This window comes from Pelecanus crispus, chromosome 4, assembly GCF_030463565.1.
Source record: "Pelecanus crispus isolate bPelCri1 chromosome 4, bPelCri1.pri, whole genome shotgun sequence".
NCBI lineage: Eukaryota > Metazoa > Chordata > Aves > Pelecaniformes > Pelecanidae > Pelecanus > Pelecanus crispus.
In genome coordinates this window covers 76,563,775-76,587,835 of record NC_134646.1, presented here as the reverse complement: position 1 = coordinate 76,587,835, position 24,061 = coordinate 76,563,775, and the positions used below count along the sequence as shown (strand labels likewise).

Genomic DNA, 24,061 nt, shown 5'->3' with positions numbered 1-24,061 from the left:
CTTTCCTCTAGCTCCTATTTCCAGATTTCTTCTCTTTTATATATACATATATGTATGCACACACACACATATTTATATATTTATTTATATATTTATTTCTATTTATTTAGTGTTTTACAGAGCCTCATTTGAAATGGGTGCTAAATGAAGTCTAAGACCTAACGCTAGGGACTTTATCTTGAATGCCATATGGATTGTTTCCATATCTTCATCGTTTTTCTCATTGTTGTTATGGTATTTGCTCCATACACACCTGACTGTTTTCTCCCTTTATGGAAAGTTTCCTTCACTGTGCTGGAAATAATGAGTCCCAGGTTAATTGATTTGAGAAGATTAAGGAGAGCAGCTCTGTGGGCTCATCAGCCTGACCCATGGGGCAATAGATTTGGCATGGTGCCCTGGGTCTTGCAGGCTGGTGGGTTCTCAGCTGCAGCGATACAAACCAAACAGCATCTCCTTCCTACAGCAGAAGACATTTCTGCTATGGTACGCATCCCCAGAGGTCTTAACAACGTGTAATCTGGTGTTATCTGAGCGTGAGAGTGGCTCTTTGGCAGAGGCAGAGGGCTGCTGCGGGCGCGGGCCATTTGATGCTCTGCGTGCTGAGGAGGTGGCCGGCTGCGTGCGCTGGTTCTGCCTTCGTCTCTGGTTAGTCCATTCCTGAGGTCGGGTGCGATTCCTGTAAACTGTCTGAGCACCAGCGACTGCGGCACCTGTGTACGTGAGTAAATAAGAAAGGTTACACTTGCTGAAACTCCCTAGGCTCTGTGCTGCTTATTTTTTCCCTGTTTTTATTACCTTCATGTTGGAAGCTCTGTGCATCTGGATTCTCAATGGAGAGGCTGCGGAGTCAGACGTGAACACGTGCTAAGGGAAGGGATTGCCTCTCGGCTGGGTGCCTTTCTGCCTTTAGGGTCATTCCCAGCTCACCCAGGACCTGCTGCTGGATGGCTCTATCTGGAATGGCATAAAACCGGACCAGGGATTCATGTATCTCAGCTCTCTTTCCCCAGGTTTGTTCCCCAACTGTCTCTCCATACACACTTCTTGTGCTGCTCATGGCCAAAAGCTTCACATGATGACGCACAAATATCTGCAGCCAAGACCTTATTCTTCACCCTAATGAACTCCCAAGTGCCCCAAGCCCTGTGAAGTTTATAAGAATTCAGTATCAAAACTGAATCTTCAGTTTTCTGACTAGTTTCTTGCCAATGCGATACAATGTTTCTCCAAAAAATATGTGGCATACTTCATTTTTAGTGATTCTAAGAAAAGCCTGATGAAGGCAGGCAGACTTTCTTCTGGTTATAAATAGCTGAAAGACTCACTGATCATTTAACATAATTTACAAAAAAATGCACCTTAAATTCTGCCTTTTCTCTGTGGCCATAAGACCTGTTCAGACACCTCTTTGCTGAACCAATGCAGGCAGCGTACGTGTAGTAGTTATGGTTTTTTAATGATTCATATCTGTCTGAACCCTGAAATCACTGTTCGGTCATTATTCAGACCTTACTCAGGGGTAATTCCCATTATATGGTGGTGCTCCTCTGGCAGCTGCTGCAGCTCCTGGTTTTGATGTCTTTTCCTTTTGCTTTGTGCCAGTACCATCCTACCAGTTGAAGTGGCTCCTGGTGGTGGCGCGTCTTTCTTTTTCTTATGCTTGAGGAATAGGTTTGAGATGAAAGCTTAAAGTTGTGACTCTGTAGAAAGATACTCTACAACTCCTGCTTGTAGTTCAATGCCTATGAACGACAGCAACTGGGAGAGGAGACACAGAATGCATTCTTGCTTTTCTTCTTTCTTACTTTTAGGTATGGGAAAAAGCTTTCCTACAACCTGCTTTGATCACCACAGAAATACAATGTTTCTGGTCCTGGAAGTGGATGGTTTTTATTCTGGAAATGGGTGGAAGAGGGTATTTCCACAGCTGTAAAGAAGTATCTTCCTTCTCCCCTCACTGTCCAGTCCTTTCTCCCCCACTCCTCTCTTTCCGCAGAGCTTTTGGGAACTCTGGATGGAATAGTAGCTAATGGCTTTTTTTGCTTTCTTTGCACAATTTCAGTAGCCTGGATAATAAGCGGATGTCTATGAGCCATTGTATAGGCATTACTAGTTTGAAGCCTGATGGTCAAAGTCAAGAATGAGGGTAGGAAGTGGAAATCTGTTCCAGCTTTGCCAGGTGTCCCCAGGCAGATCAGACTGTTTGTACATCCTATTTCCATGTTTGAAATGAGTGAAAATAGGACAGATCTATTCCACAAGTTTATTCTGAAGCTTTATTTACTTCAAATCTTCAGGCAACGAACACCACATAGAGGCAAAGAATTTTTTTCTGCTTGTTTGCTCTTTGCTGGATTTTGGGAAGAAAATTCCAAATTTCCCTGTTTCCTGCTGTTCCAAGACTTGCTGACAGTAGGAAAGTCTTGTCCATAAACCTATACATGCATAATTGTACTAGCAAGAGCTATTACTGTGATGACAGACACAGCAGTGTGATAGCACAGCCAGTGGAAATCCCCTCCAATTTATAAACCATCATGGCAAAATTGTGCTGGAATAGCTCCACTGCACCACTGGGCCCTACTGCCATGGTCTTGGCAGTGAAAAAAAAAAAAAAAATCACATCCCTTCCGTAGCTGTGCTGGTGAAACTTCAAAGAGTAGAGCGCAACTTAAGCAAGGCCTACGGTATACTTTCTGTTGTTGCGGCTGTGGGGATCTTGGGTGTGAAGAGGTGCGGTGCCTGATTGAGAAGAGATGGCTGGCAAAAGCCTCAAGCATAGACACAGTTGTACCAGCCAAACCTGTGGATTTTGGTTGTGGGGCAAGGTGGAGCTGAAACAGACTCCACTGGTGAAATCTCTGTTTTAGCAATACCCTCTGCATCCCTATTAGAAATGTTTCTATCATCCAATGCACATGTAGAAGTGCAGCTTTCTCAGCCAAGCACTTACAGGACAGAGATGGCTTTGCTTTCTTCAGGTGGCTGCAGAAGGGAGCTTTTTGGTACACAAAATGTTTTGTCAGAGTAATGTCTATTTTCTTTCTTTTTAATTTTCCCAGTCTGTTGCTGAAAAGCTGCTGTTATAAGTCATGGCTGGGCAGGTAACCATCTGTTAATGAGTAATTCTTGTGTCTGATCTCGGCATTGATCTGGTCCATATTTTGCAATGTAATGTCATCTTGTGAGTGGGCTTGCTTGGAGATCCTTGTTATTGCCATACCGTGCTTCTAATTAGCTCCTGAAGGGAAAGGGACGGGAAACATCTGGGTGGTAAATAGTCTCTGATTACAAGCAACATTGGATTAGCTCCTCTGGAAGTGCTTTTAAATGCTTGCTGAGTATGCTGCTGATCATCTCTGAGGGTCAGGCACTTTGTAAACTTTTCACTCCCTGTGGTTTAGGGAGAGTATCTCGCTACATGGCACTCCCATCTACCCACAAAGATATTAATGATTAACAGCGATAACAGCTCTGCTTACTTAGAAAACTAAAATACCCTAAAGTCAAGTAAATCGCAGTCCCTTACGAAAGCTCATTGCTGATTCACCCTCCCGCTTCAGCCCAGCCCTGGAAGTTTCCCTCTGCCAGGCAAAACCTTCATGAGAGGAGAGCAAAGATGAAAGTCTGTGCTCCTTTCACTGTTGTCTTGGCTCTGACTCTGAGCAGTGACTGTGCAAGGATGGTAAGTCTGATTCTTCTGTTTTGGAGTGGTGGATCACCTACGTGTTGGCAGGCAGGACAATGTTGCTTTGGGGTTGGATAAGTGAAGCCACCGACCAGACCGAAAGGAAGAGCGTTTCAAATAAAAAACCAAAAGGGATTTGCTAGATGCAGGCTCACAGCAATGCTGACCAAGCGGGGGGCCTGTAGGATAGCTGGTCCAATACGTATCTGCATTTAAAGAAATTGCTTACATACATGCCCTGCTAGGGAGGAAGAACGGGAGGGGAGGAAGGACCACAAAAATTGAAGTACTTTGAAAATGCGTCTCAGAAATTTGTTGACACAAGCAGGTACGTGCAGTAGAAAGGAAGGAGAGTGCTACCCCACCAGACTTTACTGCTAACTGGTAACTGAACATGCCAGCTTAGGTAACCATCTCCTTCCTTTCAGACTTTTCCCTGTTTTCATGCCATATCCTTCAGTGTTTTCATCGTGTGCTTTGTGTCTTTTTTTTGGGTATGTCTGCAAGGCAGTTGCAGCCCTGCTGAGCATGGCCGTGATGGTTTGACTTTGCTAGTTTGCTTAAACCCCACCACAGCCTGGCATCCACCATGGACTGGCAGGACAGCTAATAGCCTGGACCCCCAGCTGTGTGGCTTTATGATTAGCCTTATTTCACTAGCTAGTTTAAAACTAGCTCAGATATACTTAAATGATGCTATAATCCTAACTATCCCAGTGAAGTACAGACGTATCTCCTTAGACATTGCAGGTGGGAACAGAGAGAAATGTTCATGGTGCCTAGGAAAAGATCAGCCCTGGCTGAAGCCATTGGAGACTGCCCAGTGCTGGCAGTCAGTGTAGAGTGCAAAAACTGTTTCTTCCTCAGAACGGTTCAGGCCCTTCCTATATATCTTAGCAACAGCTTTGTCTTATCTCTTACTTGTTATGTCCCCTATCCAGTTCTGCATTCATGGTGAGCTGCTTCCTTGACTGCTTTTGTGATATTTTTATTTTGCTATAGTTCAGCTGTCAGCACCTTTGGTGGCAGCAGCACTTTATGTGTATTACCATTTTTTATTATTTCCTGTGGCTTAAAATCAGCTCAGCCTAGTGCTCTTTGCTTGCTGATCGGCGAACACAAATACAGTAGGGGTTGCTTTTTTAACTAATGCCCTGGGGGATACGACTAAATGGCAGGAAAAGTCAAATGCTGGGATATTATTTGTAACTGTGAACTGGCCCCAGAATGCATATATGCTTCCTGCCGAGACAAATAGGAGATGTGTCCCTTGGCAATGGAAAGATATTACGGAGCAGAGCTTTGGCCTTTTTTCTGCTGTGCTGGGTTTTCCTGGTTTAACAGAGACCTTTCACGAGCCAGTGTTTATCTACCCTCTTTCACCAGACTGTGCCTCAGCAAAAATCACATGCAAATAATGAGATATTTGCAGAAGTACTAGGAGAAACACAATTTCAGGGCACACTGGAAAGCACGTTTGTAGGGTGGTTCCCAGAGTGAATTTGCATCTCCAATCCACATTCTTTTTTTCTCTTTGTAGCACTACAAATCTGGGGCAGGAAGAGGCTCAAAACATGAGTTCGCTCACCCACAAGGTACAAAGTCAAATCCAATAGGTTTCATGACAGTAAGAATGATCTGCCTGTCTGTATCCATGCTGTGCAAGTTGGTAGTAAGCCTGTCTTTGTTTCAACATGAATAAGGATTATGGAATGGTTATGCCAATATTAATTTCTGTGTAGAGGGGAATTTGGGATTAGCTCAGGAATCTCAGGTCATTTTCCTTCAGGTGTGGATTAATGGGAAGGTGCTGATGGGGGTTTAGTTTGTCTGAGCTGGTGTGGCTTATATTCACTCATAACATAGTGTGGCTGTAGATGTGCAACTCCCTTTATTTTAATCAGAGTTGCATCTGCCCTGTGACTTCAAAGCACATAAGCTTTTTGTATGTATAAGTTCAATTTCTGCCACAGCCCTTGATCTCGCATGGGGCTCAAACGCTTCTCCCACAGAAATTGCTGGCTTGCCTTTGTTTTGATGGCACCTATACAATCAGACATCCTGGCTCTGTGTGGGCATTGCAGACTTGCATTTTGAAAGCTTTTGTTGTCGTGTGTTTTTGCTGTTATGGATTACATGAATTGGGCCACTAATGGTGCCTTTAGAGCTTAGAACAGTCTTTTCTGTCCTTTGGGATGCAATATATCTTCTGAATGGGGATGTATTTTCACAACTCTCCTATCTGCTTATAACAGGAGGTATCACACAGAGAAGGTAAATATCTGGACTTTTGCTTAATTAGTTCAGACAACGAAAACCAGGCTTGAAAAAGGGATAGCATTGGGGCTGGCAGTAGCTATTTCTCATTGACAGGTAAGGGGGCAGTTAGGGCAGATAGAGTGACCATAATTCCAAACAGTTAGGAAGGGTTTGGACCACAGGGGGGGGTTATTTTTTTCCATAATGCTAATAACTGGTCTCGGGAGCTTTTTGAGATGATGAGTCTGGGCTTGTGAGGGTTAACAGGTATCACATGGGTGTGCAGGAGCCCCAGCCATGACTGAAGGGGTAAGCTCAGGAGAAGGAGTAGTCCTACATCATCACTGAGAAATGGAAATGCACTGTGCTGCCAGCTGCGTTGTGTGTCCCATTTCTCTCCTACAGCAATGGTTGGCTTCCCATTCATGCTCCTGGATCTCAAAACTGATTGCTTTTAGTTTAACGGTTAAATAAGCTCTGACAGTTTTTCATTGTCTTTTTTATCTTCAGTCTCTCTCATTCTCAAGATTAATCTCAAAGGATTTTTTCTGCTAGACTCCCACCAGCCTTCCTTAGACTCCCACCACCCTTAGACTGCCATCACTCATGTGGCAAACATAAAACTTGCCCTTTTTAGACACTGGTCCAATCAATTTCTCCCCACTTGTAGGGAATATGCTTATCCCAAAGGGAAGGTGGTATGATCAAAATTATCTGTCTTTGCCCAACCTTTAAAACCTTCTTTCTCCTGACTGTTTCTATTTCAGTTTGTACTGCCTGGTGCCTTAATTGTTTTAAACAGATGTTGCAATGTGATATGGAGCCTGAAAGGGTACTACTTCAGAAATCAATTTAATATGCTATTACAATACTACATAATTAGAAATGATAATTGCAATTAATGAATATAATTGGCATTTGCTGTACCAGAAATTGCAATATATTTTGAGCTGAAATGATCTGAGATCTTTATTCTACCACAGAGCCCATTAATCTGTTGATTCAATCATTACATAGGATTTTAAGCCTCTTCTTACGCACTAGAAGTTGCAGAGTCACAGAGTCCAAAGTACAGCTAAAAAACTTGAAGATATCTATCTTCATAATTTCGTGTAATAACTGATAATATATATACCTGTGGGTTGGATTCCAGCTGCATGATGAGGTTTTTATTCTTTTATTTCAGTGTTTACAGAGGATGGAAATTTATGCAAATTTCCTTTCCGGTATGGTGGAAGATTTTATCACTCGTGTTTATCAAATCTATTCTCCCAAAAGAAATGGTAAGTTAACATTGCTCATAAATGAAGACAGCATTCAAACGAAATTGTCATATTTTTAGTGCTTTAATCTTGTTTTTAGAATAATTAACTTGAGCTTGATGTTGTGCCCAAGGAGAGCCATGCAGCTCTCCTGCTTATAGTCATGGTCCTCAGGTCAAGACTTGTGCTCAGAGCGGAGGAAGCCCAGGCACGGGGACTCCAGGGCCACAGAAAGCTCAAGAACTGCAGAAACGATTCCTCCTTGGCCTTCATATTGGAATTGCCACTTATATGAGTGGCGAGAGTTTGTACGGAAAGGACAGGACTGATGAAATGACCTGCTGTTGGGGAAAGGAGAGATACAGACACCTGTAAGAGATGACACTCGGTTAAGGAATTGTTTGATTCGTGTGGGCCACACTTATACTGCAGCAGAGACCATCTGATTTTTGAGGAAAGTTGGTTTCTTGCCCGCCCTCCCCCCATCTGTAGTTTCTATCCAGATTGGCACCAGGCCCCTTTTGGACAGTGCACTACTAAAAGGTGAGGTATTACTCCTGCTTGTTGGGTAATGATTTATTCTACTCATGTGTTTAAGGTCAGGTCTCCTTATTCTGGGCAAAGGCTATTCTTTTACATATGCAGAAGTTGTTAGAAGTATTCATTATTCATTTTGGGGTAGGGACAGCCAGGTGGAAACCCTACTGCAGCAAGCACTGAATAAACAAGACTAACTGTGCAGACGAACCTATCTAATGGGCATATATTAACAGAAATCAAAGGCAACAAAGCAGGGACTATACGGGTACCAGTAATGTGAAAATACATGCACAGATGAGCTATGTGAAAGGCACGTACTTGCATGTTTTCAGGGTGGAGGTAATATTTTATGGAGTTTATTTTACTTGCCCATGCAGAGCAGAAATCTCATTTTTTATACTGGACTGTCTAATTTTTTCATGATCTGTGTCATCTTTCTGATGGCACATCTGTTTTAAGTGTAAGTGCTGGTGTAATGTAAAAAACACACACCTTCTTATACAAATAGACATAGAGCTTCAAGCTAGGAGACTGCTTCTGAATTTCCCCAACATCCATAGATACAATCCAGATAAGAAAAGCCTCAAGGAAACAAGAATTTGAGAATATCTTAACTAAAGGAAGGTAATTGGAATAATTTTGCAGTTTGAACCCTGTCTTTGATGAACTGTAGCCACAAAAAGTTTGACCTTTGGACCCATTTAATTTCATGAAATGCTTAAGATGGATCTTGTTAATACATGACACTTTGTGTATTTGTTTTTAGCCAGTTAGGGCCCAGAAATGGAAAAAAATGGAAAAAAACCCATGAATGGATGGGATCCAATGTTAGAGCACACTTTAGAGCTGACCTTGGACAACTTGCTCTTACAATTCTGATTTTTAAAAAGCCATTTACAAGTGGGGAGACGAGGAGGAGGACAGCTGGAGCTGTTTGATTTTGACAGGCCATTTCACCCCATGGGTGACCTTCTGGCCAGTGTTTACTCTTCTTTCATAAGCTAAAAGCAACCTAACGTGTGACTTCAGGCACAGAGATGCCGGGAAAAGAGCCCGGAATAGCAGCTGGGAAACCTGCTCTGTGCATTTTTGTGTGACTTGGCACTAGCCCATGCTGGACTGATGCTCAGTATCTGATCCCAGGGGACCTGGCAGGCAGCAGGCGAGGGCAAGGGTTGTGTCCTTCTTGCTCCTGCCTGCCCACGAGCTGCTAGTAAGGATGGAGATGATGGGAGGCTGGATGGATGCAACCTGCCTCTTTGGGGGAAAATGCAAAGAGACCAGACCAGGAGAGTCTGGATTATGCACCTAATGAGTCCATGTCCTGAGTCCTCAAGTCATACTTTAAGGCAGGACTACAGGCAGGACTCTATAGTGTGAGCCAAAGCCTGCTCCAACTGGCTTTAATTTTATTATGTTTTCTCATACTACATATGACACAGATACTGTCTGCTAGCCCATCATATTAAGTTCAATAAAAAGATCAGCATTTAAGAGCAGTGTCTATCTTAATACAAAGCTCGGTATCTCATTTATGAAAGCTACTGTGTTGATTCAAAGTGCTAAATGTGGGACACAATCAGACATGACCTTGCCCATTTATAACATTAAATGTTTCAACATAAATCAGAGTCCTGACCACAGAAACCTCTCCCTACTTACTCTGAGAGCAACAAACAAGTCGTATCTTTATAAATATTTATTGAAAACACAGGAAAGAAGACAAAATAATTGCAGTACTCAAATAACAAACTTCCTTTAACAGCATCCTGTATTGCATTTCCCTTTAATTATAATCTGTTTTCACAGATGAATTCCTGTTTAGAAGCCTCTTACCAGGTACTAAAGATGTCATGTAAATTTGCCTTTTGCATTGAAGAGAAAAAAATAGCTGGACGTGTTGCTAAAGTTCATTGGTACCTACCTACCAAAACAGTGTAGGGACGGACAAAATGGGGGTGCAATGAACACCCGTGAGAGCAAATGGGGAAGCTGGTCTGAATTGCAGCCAAGCTGTGGCTGCAGGGATGCTGCCAGCGCCCTGCCTCTGTGTCTTATGGTGGGATGGGTTCCCTTGAGATCCTGCTCAAGGGGAACAGTGGGAACAGATTTTGGCTCAGATTTTGGCTGTGACTTGGAAGGTGTTGACTTATACCCTGGAGAAGCCCTATCCTGTGCTCAAGTGCTGGATGTGTGCATCCCCATTGTGCCAGGTTGCAAGGGTAGGCTTAGGTCTGTATAGGAAGGGCATGATCTTTACCATCTTCTCTGGAAACAGGAAGATTTGATACTTTGGCCACAGACTGAAAACAGTGCAAAGGAGGGCTTTTTGGCCAGCTGGATTACAAGCTGGAGAGTTTATGCCAGTCCTGGAAAGGAGAAGGACATTGGGGGTGTGCCAGGAGACGCCAAGCATCAGGCTCTGGATTTTGCTGGTGCTGGTGGTGGTTGCTCTGACGTTGTCAGGCGAAGTCTGGCTATCTCACATGGTCAGAACAACACCTAAAAAGGTCTGAGGGAACCTCCAGGCCTCAAACATGGTGACAGCACCAGGCGTGATGGCAGAGCTCTTTCCTTCCACCAGTCTGTTCTGGCCCGAGGCTTTGCTCTCCAAAACGTCCTATTATTAAGGATCCCAGTGCTCCTGATGGGTAAAACAGCCCTCCATTTATCCTGCCCACCAGTTAGGCCTCATCTGTGATACACCATTTGGTCTGTTAATTCCCATGTTGTTTACCATGCATGGGTTTAAAATGTTGTTTAAATCAATCCCTAGTAGTGGAGTTTTCTGGTGCAATTAATTCAGTATCCATGTCTTTAAGTTTTCACTTTTTTATTAATTTTATGCGACAGGCTGGTGTAAAGATATTTGTTATCTCATAAATTTAGAGAGTGGGCCCATTTACAAGTAGCACAAATTAAAAATAAGCCCCTTTTGTTGGTGTGGTTGCTGGAGGTAACATCCCGCAAGAACAAAATGTCACCACATTTTTGGTAAGCCTCCCAGCAATGAAGAGATTTTAAAAAGAAAAGGAGAGTAATGAGACTAGTCAAGTAGCTTTGAGGATGCTCTGAGATTCTTCCAAGCAGTAAGATACGTGGTGGAAAATATAAAAGGATTATGTGAATGTGCAAGAAGCCTGGCACTGAGGAGGCAGCCTGGCATCACAGGGGTGATGCCAACCTCTTTGTAGTCACTGTGAGGTGATAGGGAAGAAGAGGACTGTTTGTGAAGAGCATTGGGTGGGAGGACCAGTGGGTTGTAGAAAGTTGGTGGAAGAAGCCTCTGTCAGGGTCTCTGATGACAAAAAACATTTAAGAGGGGAAAAAACGAATTCTCCATTTGCTTAGAACTTGGCTGCTACTGGACAGACTCCAGAGAGTATTAATTTGCAAATAATTTTTTTTGTTCCCCCTAATTCATTGCTTGAATTCTTTAGATGTATATGGGGCCCTTTGCATTTGCCACTCCCATGCTGCTCAGTGTAATGCCGCTCTGCTAAATCAATAATTAGGTCAGTCAGAAAAGTTTGGATACTCCTTCCCTGTCAGTACACTGCCGAGAACCACTTTTAACTTATGCCTCACCTTAATCCTCATGTATAATAGACCACCCTTCAAAAAAGCATGATCCACTTCCCACTGAAGGAGCACAGAGAAATTGCCGTTAACTCCCAGCAGATTCGCATGGGTCTTAATGCCAGTGAGAAAACAGCATCTTTAAGAATGTGTCAAGTTAATCTGCACTAGGCTACGAAGCACCTTTCTTTTTGTGCACCTTATATAATTGAGGTCACCAAACTTAGTATGAGTGGCCTTTTCAGATGCTCCATAGGAATTAAAGCATTTTAAATACCACAGAGCATCTAATTAAGAAACAAAGTAGGGCAGTTAAAATGGTAGACATGTTCTACAATAAAAAATCAATCTAGCTTGTGATGTCCTAGGGTGAAAAAATATTTGATAACACAACTGTTCAAGGTATGATAAAAACACACAACATAAAAATAGATTATCAGGCATGTTAAAGCAAATTCCTATTTCTTCCAATGCTGTTAGCCACTCATTTTCCTGTCTGGTGGCAGCTGATACTTATTATGCTGCATTAGGACTGGTTAGGGAGGTGTTTTGGTAGACGGCGCATTGGGACACAACGTGGACCTCCAAGGTTCAGCCTTGGTTCAGTCACACACTCCCTGTGTAGCCTTGGGGAAGCCTATAAGTCTACCTCTGCAAGTGGAGAATAGCAGCTTAATGCTCCTTGGAGTGCTATGAGCCTTGGAGATAACAGACTGATGGGGGCAAGGAAAGTGCGTGGATAAACAGTTGTCAAAGTTTGTATCAGTAGGATTCCCACGGGTGGTGTAGCATGCAGGATTCAGCCCGCTGCTTTGCAAAAAGGAGAGGTTTTATCTGTGCATTTGGAAATCACCCCCGTAGGTCAGTCATTTCCTCATTTCATCTGGCAAGTTAAAAAATAGAAGTACTTTAAAGGAACCGAGTGCAAAATACGTTTGCTGCTGAAAGCCAGGAAAAAGTCCCTCTGTGGACAGTCCCCCGCCCCCACAGATTATTGAAGTAACTGATAGACATAAAAAAATGGGTTGGGTCCTGTTTTGCTTGTTTTGTAATGAATAAAGGAGACATAATTTATTTGCTTTGGTTTTGGTTTTTATTTCTGTCTTTCGTTTTCCAATCTTAGAAGTAGAAAGAATGTTGAGGTTTTTTGGAGGATTCATTGGAGATCTCAGGTCCTGCTTCCACATCTCATTCTTAATCTGCATTTTGTTTAAGAGAAATGGGGCAGAGCATCTTTAACCAAAAAAAAAAAAAAAAAAAGAGCATATTTTTCCTCTGGTGTTAAGAGACTTTGAATGAAACAGATGCTAATTAGGGAAAAAAGTATGAATTTCCAGGTTGCCAAAGAATGAAGGCCATATACTTTCAGTGCAAACATTAACATTCAGGTTGTTTAAAGCTGCACTAAACTGCACCTTTGACTCTTTTCAGGTGTTCAACAACACATAACTATGACCGGGACAGGAGCTGGGGACACTGTGTTTTGCTGTCCAAAGACCACTCAGGTAAGGTGAGCCATTGCTGAGTTGCTCCAGATACCTGGCTCCTACTTTGTCTCCTGCAGTAAGGAGGGACGCTGCCTTCAGTGCTACTTTTATTTGGTATACACAGAACAAGCCTTCACATTAGCTGTTTCTGGGATCTCTCTGTGACTGCATAACCATAGCATTGGACTGTGAACCTCACACAGTCTCTAATTCACTATCTGTTGACTAACTTAAAGTCATGGAGAGAAATTATGGTAATGCCAACATGGAAATCTGAAATCCTGCTGAAGCTGAGCACAGAGGTGATGGTCTTCTCCTCCCTCACGGCTTGGATGTGCCTTTTAGTTTTCCCCTCATTTAATCAGGTCCATTTTCTGTCTCTTTGACCAGTTAATTTTTTAGAAGGTACAGAAATCTTTTACACCCTGTGCAACACACAGCCATCACTTCCAGCTGTCCTTCCTCGAGATCTCAGGGTAAAGAACAGATCTTCAAACCCAGACTGGGGCTTTGGGCTGTGTCAGAGAAGACAAGATTACAGATGCATTCATTGCAGGAGTACTGAGGGACAAGGAAAAGGTTACTTAGCTGAGCAGTGCTACGGCCTCATGTGGTCGCCACACTCCAGTGCTACAATTACCTCATTGTGAAAGTCTGTCTAAAACGGGAAGCCAAGGTCTGTGGCAAACTCTCCTTTCTATATAAGTTGCTTTAATTGACACACGGTGTGAAAGCATCACATCCCAAGCAGTTCGGTGAGGAACATGCATCCCTGTCCTCAGCAGTACTTTGAAGGCTGGCCCTTGCTTGTTTCTGTCTCCCCAACTTCATGTTTCATGAGCTGGGTGCTGGGGAATCTCCTTTTATAAGGAACATATATATCTAATTCTCAATTTATACAGTGACAGACCAGAGCTGAAAAATCAGGTGTTGCACTGATCAGACTTGATGCCCCTGAGGCTTTTTTTGGATCTGTGTCTGAATGCTGACCAAGTTCCTCTTTTCTCCTTTGCACTACTTTCAAAAGTGATCTGTCTTGTTTTGTCTGTGGGATACGACCAGATGCCCTTAGATGTTTGCTTCCCACTTTCCAACGAAGGGCATTTTCCACCATCCACTGGTAGGGAGTTCTCCGTCACATCAGGAGACTCATTGCCAAGCTGATTACAATCTACCAGAATGCTTGAAAAGCCAACGTTAGCTGAATCATGCTGAGAGTCTAAAATTAAGCAGTGCACAGCATCATCATTTTGAACTTAACAACTTCAAATTATTTTCCATCCTGGCTTTAAAACAGATTAAGAGTAGATCAGAGACAAATGACCTAACCCCAAAACAGACAGCAATGCATGTGCCTTTGTAATGCAAGTATGTCAGACACGAACATAGACTTTATAGACAGTTCATGCTTACAGAGTCAGGTTGAGGGCTGCACTTACTTATTCATGAGTGCCCTCCCAGAGCTTAAAAGGTTGGAAGTGGTAACCCGTGACTGCTTTAATCCTCCATTGAAACACTGACTGTCACGGTGGTGGCTGGCTGACTCAAGGAGGCTTTTCCAGTAGCTGAAGAAGGAGCTCTCCAAGCCTAGCATTGCATTTCTGGGGGTGCCTTGTGCCACCTCTGTGTCTCCCTCAGCCCACTGTTGTGGCCTGGCCAGCCCCACATGCATCCATCTCCGCATCGAGCTGGCTGTCCGCAAGCCTTTTTGGGCTTTCTGGCTCATTTTTGCCTGTTACCCACCACAGCATTGGATAGGGTAGTTTGCAACAAGAAAGCCACTCTGTCTGTCTGTCCCTCGCTGAGGGATATCACTGTCTGTATACCCTAGCGCCAGTGAGGGCTTGCTCTGGCTGCTGTTTTTTTCTCCAGAAAAGAAAAAAGAGTTATATGTGTGAGAGAGGAAAGGAATCAGAAAAAAGGATGGGGTAGCTGGAAGAGATCACTGCTGGCTGTTACAAAAAAAAGACTTTATTTCTGAAAGCACTAAGAATTTTGTAAAATTAAATAAAAAAGTCTTTAGCTGTTCATTTATTTATGAACATAAGTCTACTTATTTTTTTAAGCAGCAAGCACTGTGTTAGGACTTGGAAAAGGTTTGACAGATCACCAGCCATACCTTAAAGAGAAAAGGTTTATGGTGGGTTTGAAAGGAAGGAGTGGCATAATGGATAAAGGGAATTTCAAGCAAACGGGATGAAAGTTTGCCTGCTGGGGAAGATAGCTAGGAAGAAAGAAGCTGTCAAACTGAATAATGCTGATCTTTAAAATGTGGAAAACATATTATTTTGTTGCAAAAACAACTCCACTAAAATATTAAATCTTTGGGAGAATCTCAACCACTTTATAGACACTTGAAAAACAAGAAAAAAATTAAATTTTGGGAGGAGACAGTATCCTTTGGCCATGAGAGATTGGTGAGAAGCATGTGAACTGGGATGGGGAAGGAGCTGCTTGAAAGCAAAGGCTGAAGCACAAACACCTTCTAGGCCAAGAATACCATGTGTACATGGGGAGTCGACTTGAAACCATTGGCGCTGTTTACAAACTATTGTTAAGCAAGTGTTGGATGTATTGATCCAGAAAAATACATCTGCGAACTTCAAGAGAAAGTTTGACCAGAAAGCGTTTAGCTTCAGGATGAAGTGAAGCTCAGGTGTGAAGGCTCTGCTGGAGGGAAATGTCAGTACCCCATTGTATAGAGCCGGCGCTTGCCATAACAACACCCGTGGCACTTGTTCACACTTTCCCCTGAAATCAGTGGGAGCTTTATCACTGCCTTCAGGTTTCCAGAGGTTTCTCCACTCCTGCCCAGGATATCTCTGTGGAGACTGTGTAGTGTCTGTCTGATGTGACTCTTCATACACATGGGCCAGCTGGGCTGTGAATGTGTAGTTCATATATATACACACATATATATGCATAAAAATGCAATGCCCCTCTGTGTGGGATTTCCAGATCCTGGGCAGTCTGTTAGGACTACTGCTCTAAATTTCCGGAAATCTTGGACAAATGGCCAAAACCCCAGGAGGCCCAGACTTGGGAGAAAAGTGCCAGACAGTGGGTTTTTTTGAGGTGTTTGGATTGACATGGAAAGGAGAAGTAGAGCTGTGTGGGCTGCGCAGGCAGGAGGAAGAGACATCATCCCAGGAAGGACTCTGGGTAAGAGCAGTCCCAGTTCTGGGAAAGGTGGGTGGCAGAAACAGAAAGCTTTTCGTGGGAAGATATGGTTAGAAAAGTGAGACAAGGCTACTGCTCATTCAGCAGAGCCTCAGGTGAAGCTGAAGTCAAGGTGATTGCTAGCAAGCACGGAGTGTTTTTTCTGCAAGGGTGGGAAGATACTGCTGGGTGGCTTTAGACATCGGCTGAGCTTGCAGGCACTTGGCACTCCCCGGTTAATGGCTAGTTAACGGTGGGCAGGATTCCCTGCAGGGAACTGTGATGTGTCCATGTGCTTATGAGTAGAAGTTGTTCCTGGACTCCATGGAAGGTGGGGAGGGATGCAGAATACCCAGGGGAAGTCAGGCTGGAGTGGTGGGTGGGATGCAGTGAGGGACTCTGGCCGGGAAAGAAGTGGAGGACTGTAAGTGCTCTTTGCAGATTTAATGAGGGCACAAAAAAAAATGACTTGAGCACCGCTGTACCAGAAGAAGGCCTGGAGATCAAGTCATGGTTTGGATGTGACGGGAATAGGAAACACAGGATTTTGCTTTGAGGAAACATTACACCACTAAAAGTTTCATAACTATCAAATGGCAGGAACAGCAGGAATGTCACTGCCTTTACTTGCTTTCCCTTGATGTTATCCTGGAGTGAAACTACCAGTGAATACACCCAGGCCTGCTATCTGATATCAATTACACCACTCTATTCTGAAGCAAATATTTTGATCTGTGCAGGGGAACCTTCACATTTACACCACTGTAGCAAAGCTCAGGATGTGCCTTTTGTGCTTTGCCTCAGCCCTGTATGTGTGTGCCTGTGTTTCTATATGTTGCATCCCATGCTTAGGACCACTGAAGGAGCTAGCTGAAGGAACACCTGGACTGAGTAACTCTACAGTTGCCCTCGCAGAGTTTGACTAGTGGTAAAAAAGAAGATTTGAATGCAGACAAGCTGTTGGGCCAGCTCTGCAGCGGGTGTAAAACATGATGTTGATTGACTTCAGGGGAGATACATCCCTTGACATTGCCTGAAATCAGGAACGTCAGCTGGGCAGCAGGACCCTACAACTTTTGCATTGCACATGACAAGTAAAGCTTCCTTCGCAGGAGTTAGAGGGTCATCCTGGCACACGCTCTCCTCTCCCACCCTATTTTCCCATGATTTAGAAAATTCCTTGAAGAACAGAGATACATATGACTGGTCCAGTTTAATCTTGCTTGGCCTGATTTACTTGGATCTGCCCTTGTTTTGCTTCAAAATTTTTTCCTTTGTTCCAGCTGTCCATTAGTTTTAGGCATAATCCAAAAATCCATGGCAAATTTTTCTGTCAAGGGTTATTCTTTGCGTAATTTGAAAGAGAGAGGCATAATCCCGGTGAAACACGAAGCATGCAGGGCAGTAATCCGGGCAGAGGCAGAGCTGCAGCCTTCCCTCCCCAGTGTAAAGGCACAGCTCCATCTTGTGGGCATTTGTCCCATCTTCTTCCTCACCACAGTGGCAGCTCTGGCAACTTCACACGTGCCTGGACCTCCCACCTTCGGCCAAGTTGCTCTGGGGAAGAAGGTTCAGCTCAGTGATTTACTGTATGTTTTTTAAAAGCTGGATAAATATAGCTACTATACAGCTGGAAACAAAACCAATGTACATTGGTTGGATACATATTGTTTTCGATTAATAGGTGTTATTGAAACTACCGTACCTTGAACCAAAATGGTTCATGTAACCAAGCCAACACCTAGCACAACAAAGCACGGCTTATCTGGCACCCATTAACAACAACTTCTTATGTGGCCTGTCTAGATCTCTGTGCAAACAACCCTTGCCAAAATGGAGGGACCTGTTCTCTCACTCATGGCCATAGGATGTACCACTGTACCTGTCCTGAGGAATTCACGGGCAAGGACTGTCAAATGAGTAAGTATCTTCTTCCAGGAGTGTTACAACATGAAATATTATCAGTAAGTAGAACTCATTAATGTTTGCTTAATGAAAAGGTAGTGCTGTTGTGATGGGAGAGACCACTGCAGCATGAATGTTTCTGTAGGCGGCTTTCCAAATGGTTATGACAGACAGTCCATTACTGACAGGACAGCTGAAAATAGCTCCATTTTACAGCTATTAATCCAAGCATGCTCTGAGCCAGTGAGATACTAAGCTGTGGGAAACACAAAGAGCTTTTTCCCCTCCCTTTGCTGTCTTTAAGATTTAAGTATTCCTTACATGGTTGGAAATGACTGATATTATCATCCAGTAGGTAGGGCGAGGAGACATGAAAAAAACAACAAAATTTCAGGTGATGCCTTATCCCTTATGTATATGCACACATGGGTCTATTACGACTTTTCCTGTGATGTCAGCTTTACACCTGGACAGCTACTCTACCTTCAGGGCAATTGTTTCCAGAGGAGAATCAGGCCAAAAGGCTTTACTTTGGTTATTTTTCAGGATTTATGGTGGTGTCACTCCCATCAAGCAAGGAATTAGGCTTTTACACTGAGGATTTTCTGTTGCACTTGCTGTTGTTTAATGACGGCTTTTGCCCACAGCTCTAGACTTCTCTCTCAATGCAAGCTAAGAAGCCTTTTTCAGTCCTGGTGCTCCACTGTCTCTAGCACAGCCCATCATCTGTGGATGATGCAGTAAAGTGGGACAGACACAAGTATATAGCACTGATTTGATTTTTTGTGTTTGCTGAATGAACTTTTGGAAGGGCTTAAGTAATGGTGATGCTGTCATGCTCATAGGGCTCTAGGAGAAAGCCACCTCTGCCTCGAGGTCCTTGGAGCTGCTGCTATAGTGGCTTAGCGCCTCCACACTATGGAGGCTGGCTTGCTTGAGAAGCACCATCAACAAACATGCGTCTGCTCAACAGGAAAAAAGGGATGAGCAGGGAGTGATGGAGATTGTGGTGCTATTCCTTGCAAGAAATAACCTCAGAAAGCTTGTGTTGTTTTTTTAAACTGTGTTTCAGAGAAATGTTTTGACAACAGTCTCTACGAGTTCTTTGATGTGGGCATGAGCTGGTCAAGAGTCCAAGAAGGAGCCGTGGAGCAGTGCATGTGTGTGAACAGCCAGATCGAATGCGAGAGTGTCGAATACAAAAGTAAGGTGCTATTTTGTATGACAGCTATTGGCCTGCAGGGAGTGAGGATAAAGGACAGCAAGGATATCAAAGCCTGAGTGGTGCTATATAGAGTAATGCTGCTCTCACGGCTCATGTACCCTCCCCAAAAGAGAACATTTTAGCTTACCTTTCCATGTGTAGGCAGAAATGCTGACCTAGGAAACCACTTCAATGTGTCCATCCTTGTTTGAGGAAGCAATTATATGTGTTAAGCTGAATTTTAGGGACACAGCTCAGTGCTTTCTTTACCAGGGATGCAATCCTGCACTGCAGCATGTAAGAAAATGCAAGAGATTATATAGTAGAAGCGCTAAAATTTCTGACCTTCTGAGCTCTCTTCTAAAGCTGTAACATGCCTGAGAGGCACACCCTTGTCTACTCTTCCCTTGCACACCTACAATTGCTTCATACTGCTGTTTCAGCTCTGAGATTTTTTCCCAAGCCTATCCCACTCTTGAGCTGCCAGCATGTAAACTCTACCTGCCTCCAGGATCCCATATGCCCTGCGTTGACCCCAGAGTCCCCATGATTTTTGGCCCTACATACCCATTCCTGGCTGGGGTAATGCTTATGTTATGAAGCCTCCTCCTTGTTTTGAGGCTCCCAGGTGCCTGACATGGCTGGCCAGCTAGCTGCAGGGCATGTGCTTTGGGTTGTCACTTATCTGATGAAGCCAGCACTGCACCTCCCTTTTGGAAGGCGAGATGGTGGGAAACAAACTGGTATGCCTCACCAATATATATGTTCCAGTACAGCTATTCTGTTATTCAGTCTGGCTGACTTTTACCCTGCCCTTTGAAATGGGTAGGTGCTTTTATTCCCAGCTTACACAAATGGAAACTAAAGCATGGAGAGAGTTGGTGGCTTTTTAGGACATTGGGAGTCCATGGGAAAGTTGGGAAACTTGATAGAACTTAATACTTCCTAGCCACAGGTCCTAAATATTTAGCTGAGCTCCCTGCTAGATACTCTACTTTAAATTTTAATGCAGCTCATGGGCAAACTTGGAATTGGCAGAACCCTCTGTACAGAAAGAAATGCTAATGCCACCACCATCACCACTAGTAATAATAATCACCACCCCCATTTTACCTATTTTTCATTGGTAATATTTTTCAAAAGCTATGCTGACATTATCCAATAAAAGTAAAAACAATGACACAGACCTCAGTAGGCAGAAATCAGCAGTTTCCTTTTCTTCGATTTATATCAAATGTAGTAGTAAAAAAGGAAAAACTTCCCTAAAATATATATGCACGGAGAAGGTGTACTAAAGTAAGTTAAAATGGACTGATTCTCTTGAATAGTTTGTACCTTTGGTTTGATCTTTGATTCCTGCTTGTAGGTTGTGTTCATGATCCTTGCTTGAATGGTGGAGAATGTAAAATGGTTACTTTCACCGGGAAAATAGTATGTGATTGCAAAGGAAATTATGCAGGAAGGTACTGCAATATTGGTAAGTATAACAACCTGCCAGTGGGCAGGGAATCTGGAGTTTTCATCTGGGTGTGAAGCTGGTGGTTTTTGCCTCTCTGTTGTGTTCTGCCTTTGCAGACATTTCTTGTGATAACTGAAGAGTCACACAGAACTTCACAAACAAGTGTTTAATGTTTTCCTTCAGTGTAAAACATAACACACTCTTCTTCACTGACACCCTGCTTCTAAAAATATTTGTTCACGTACTTAACTCTATGGAAAATTAGACACAGAAATTTTAATCCAATTACTCATGCCCATAAAACTAAGCACATGCTTCCATTTTACAGGATCAGTTGCAGAGTTGTACTCTAGTGCAAATGCTTCCCCACAGATCCACGCATCTTACCCGGTCCCCTCATAAAGTCAGGATTTATGCTCTGGCAAAACCTAGCAGCTGGCTGTATTTGGTAGCACTAGATTGTTGTGGGAAGTAGATAAAAAAATGAACACCCTTTGTTTGGGTTACCTTGTACATTAAATTAATAGCATGCTTAACCCAGTACAACTTACCTAAAAATCCTTACTTTCACTGGTGGGTCATGGCAGACAAATCTGCCTTTTGGTGCCTACGTGTTAGTTCTGTGTTGCTTCTTATTAGATGCTACATATTTTTTAATATAATTTTCTTCCAGAATATTTAACATTTCTTACTGCAGGGGTTAAATCTACTTGTAAAGCTTACCTGCATGCTAAATCCTCACATCATATCACTGGCTACTTTTTGAATGCAGCAAGTTTTAGGCCTAAATTATAACAGACCTTCGGTCATACCAGCCTGTGATCCCATCAACTCGCTGGCTACATCCTTCTGAGTACACAGATCCCAGGGCTCATTAAAATTGAAGACAAGACACCTGGTAGCCATGGTGGGCAACTAGTTGGTCCGAATGGGTGGTGGGGTAAAAAACCATGGTAATGAACACTGGAATTGGTATCTGGTCGTCTTTTTTGTTATTCTGATGGTTAACAAATGGTGTAGCCGGCTATTCAAGCTGGAAAAAAATAATCCATTTGGGAGACCAGCAGTAGAGCTAGATTAACAAATAGTAGGAGTGAATTGGCAAATTGAATGGCGTATGAACTGGTCCTGAACCTTCACTCACGAGGCACCTGGTAAATTGTGCGAAATGGGCTTGTGACTCTTTTAAGTCCCTGCTAAGGAGTGCTATTGTAGCTCTGGTTTTTTTGTCCTTTAGCTACCCTAGTGAGATTTGTCTCAAGCTTTGCGAATGCTGCTGCAGTAATTTGGGTGAGAGGCTGCATGTGTGTGGTGCATGTGTGACCTGGCATCCCGGCGAGGACTGCACGCCGCTCAGCTTCAAATAAAACCGCTTTTCAGATTGCTATTTCATTATCAGCTTCCCCAGCCCAAAGTGGCAATGCTGTGCATAAACATCCAGCCAGCATGGCCTGCATTATAAATATCAGGGTGACAGTGCTATAGCTGTAATACTGGTTTCTGTCTGACTAGCTTAGAACAAGAAATAAGCAGGTGCTCTTGATTACTTGAAAATAATAAAGCAAACATTTGGTTTGCTAAACAAATGGCTTTAGATGCTTACAATCCATCTGTGTTCAGCTACCTAACACCCCCACACAAAACAGGAACTGAAGGATTGTATTTATGTGTCAGGGCCTTGCAAGCAAGTTTAAAAATGAAAAAAACTCTTTGCCAGCATTTAGCCATTCTAAATTAACACAAATAATGCTGGGGTCTATAGACCTGGTAGTATCATCACATGAGGGCAATGGCATTCTGGTGAAAGCACTGGGAGCTTGTGCTCTCAGAGCACATAGAACTGTTTTTTAAATGTATGTTGGATTAATTTTTTCTTCAAACCTTCAATCTGATGCTGTGAACACAACTGGCTTTTTTCTTTGTTTTCCTTTTTACTGTCTTGTATAGTTTCCCTTGTCCAACAGGACTGAATTGTGAGGTTACCCTTTAGTCCAAATAGCTTATGGTTATAATGCTTGATTCAAAGAAAGTTACAGTGTCTCCAAAATGTGCTTCATTCTAAATTATTAATTTTATTTTTTAACTGGATTTTTAGGACGTAGAATTATCTTAATCATTGGGTGGTACAATGTTCTTGATGGCCAGCTGGGGTTTATTTCTGGCCTGTTTGTTGTATTAGGACTCAGCAACAGCTCAGGGTCTGTTCTTGTGGAACTATTTGTAAAAATAAGGTAGAAGACATGTATTAAAGTAAATCAGTGGGATGGATGAGTGAGTTGTGGCAGATTTTGGTGGTTTTTGTGGTTAAACTAATGAAGAGGTAGAAAGCAGGCACATGGAAAGCCTGTTGGATTTGTGTCACTGTGGTTGTGGGTTACAGTAGATGGTATGTTTAAGAGTATTGGGAGGACTGCACAGGGGATTATATATATATTATATAGTTTGCAATCATGTTTTTGCTAGTATTGGTCATGATGAAGTATGAAGTTGTTGAACGTATTTTTGAAAACTCTTTATGTTTTCTAGTGTGGTTTTTTTTTTCCCTAGTTAGGCTATGGGTAATGGAATTAGAGGGGTACCATAGCTTTAAAGAAAGTATGAGTTGGAATGCTAATTGTGGAAGGTTTATGGTTATATAAGGAGATGTGTTGTTGTATGTCAGAAGTAGGCTGAAGATTTTTAGAAAAGGAAGATGACAGAATAGCTGAATATATAATTACATACAGGAAAAAACCTCTTGGTCACATCTTTGGGGGCTAAACTGGGGGAGTTTGAGGTAATAAAAGAAGTAAAAAAGACAGCAAACACCTTTTTAGTGGTTGCTTTACTGAAATAGGGTGTTTGCAGTTTTCTACTAAAAAAGTACTTTAGTAAAGGAAATTCAGCTCTGGAGGCTGGAGGGAAAGTTTTGAATCTTTTTCTTCTGAAGAAGACAGTGAGAAGAAGATACTGAGTCTTAACTTTCTGATTTATGTTTACCAGTGTTATTCTATAATCTGCTAGAATGCTTTTGGATTAGTGAAAAAAAATTGTGTAAAGTGTAATAACAAGGTCAGCTGGCTGACAATGATAAGTGAGTATTCAACCAGTCAGTCCCCCACTGAGCTTGGATAAGTAGGTCTGCTACTAAGAGCTGAAGAGAATTTGTAAGTGGGGCTGAGATGCTGCTTGTTGTTTGAATGTACGGAATATTGGAATTAGTAATAAAACCAGGATGGACAAGAATAGGTATTCCTCCATGATTGTGGAAGACTGAATAGAATAGCAGATAAAAAAGCATCATTATGGCTTGATATGGGTTGGGGGTGTGGCTACATGGTTTGCAGAGTAAAGTTTTATGGGTACCCTGTGAGGTTGCATGAGGGCAGGGCAAGTGTTACTAAAGCCAGGTTAATGAAGAGAAAGCCTAGGGCACTGTTGCAGAAATAGTAAAGGCAGGTTGGATTTTTATCAGATTTTGAATTATTTCAAAATAATTCAAATAATGATGGAGTTCCAGGGAGGAAAAACTAGGTC

At 42.8% G+C, this 24,061-nt stretch overlaps 1 protein-coding gene across 1 annotated transcript in view; it reads left to right on the top strand.

Annotated features, from left to right (window-relative positions):
* The first annotated feature begins 3,619 nt into the window (after positions 1 to 3,619).
* The window catches only part of HGFAC (HGF activator), a 43,364-nt gene continuing 22,922 nt past the window's right edge, over positions 3,620 to 24,061 (top strand). Inside the window, exons 1-7 of the mRNA XM_075709655.1 lie at positions 3,620 to 3,688; positions 5,232 to 5,286; positions 7,137 to 7,233; positions 12,763 to 12,836; positions 17,784 to 17,897; positions 18,955 to 19,086; positions 20,453 to 20,563. Of these exons, the coding sequence (XP_075565770.1) occupies positions 3,623 to 3,688; positions 5,232 to 5,286; positions 7,137 to 7,233; positions 12,763 to 12,836; positions 17,784 to 17,897; positions 18,955 to 19,086; positions 20,453 to 20,563 (649 nt within the window). The 5' untranslated portion in view covers positions 3,620 to 3,622. The remainder of the gene's footprint in view (positions 3,689 to 5,231; positions 5,287 to 7,136; positions 7,234 to 12,762; positions 12,837 to 17,783; positions 17,898 to 18,954; positions 19,087 to 20,452; positions 20,564 to 24,061) is intronic.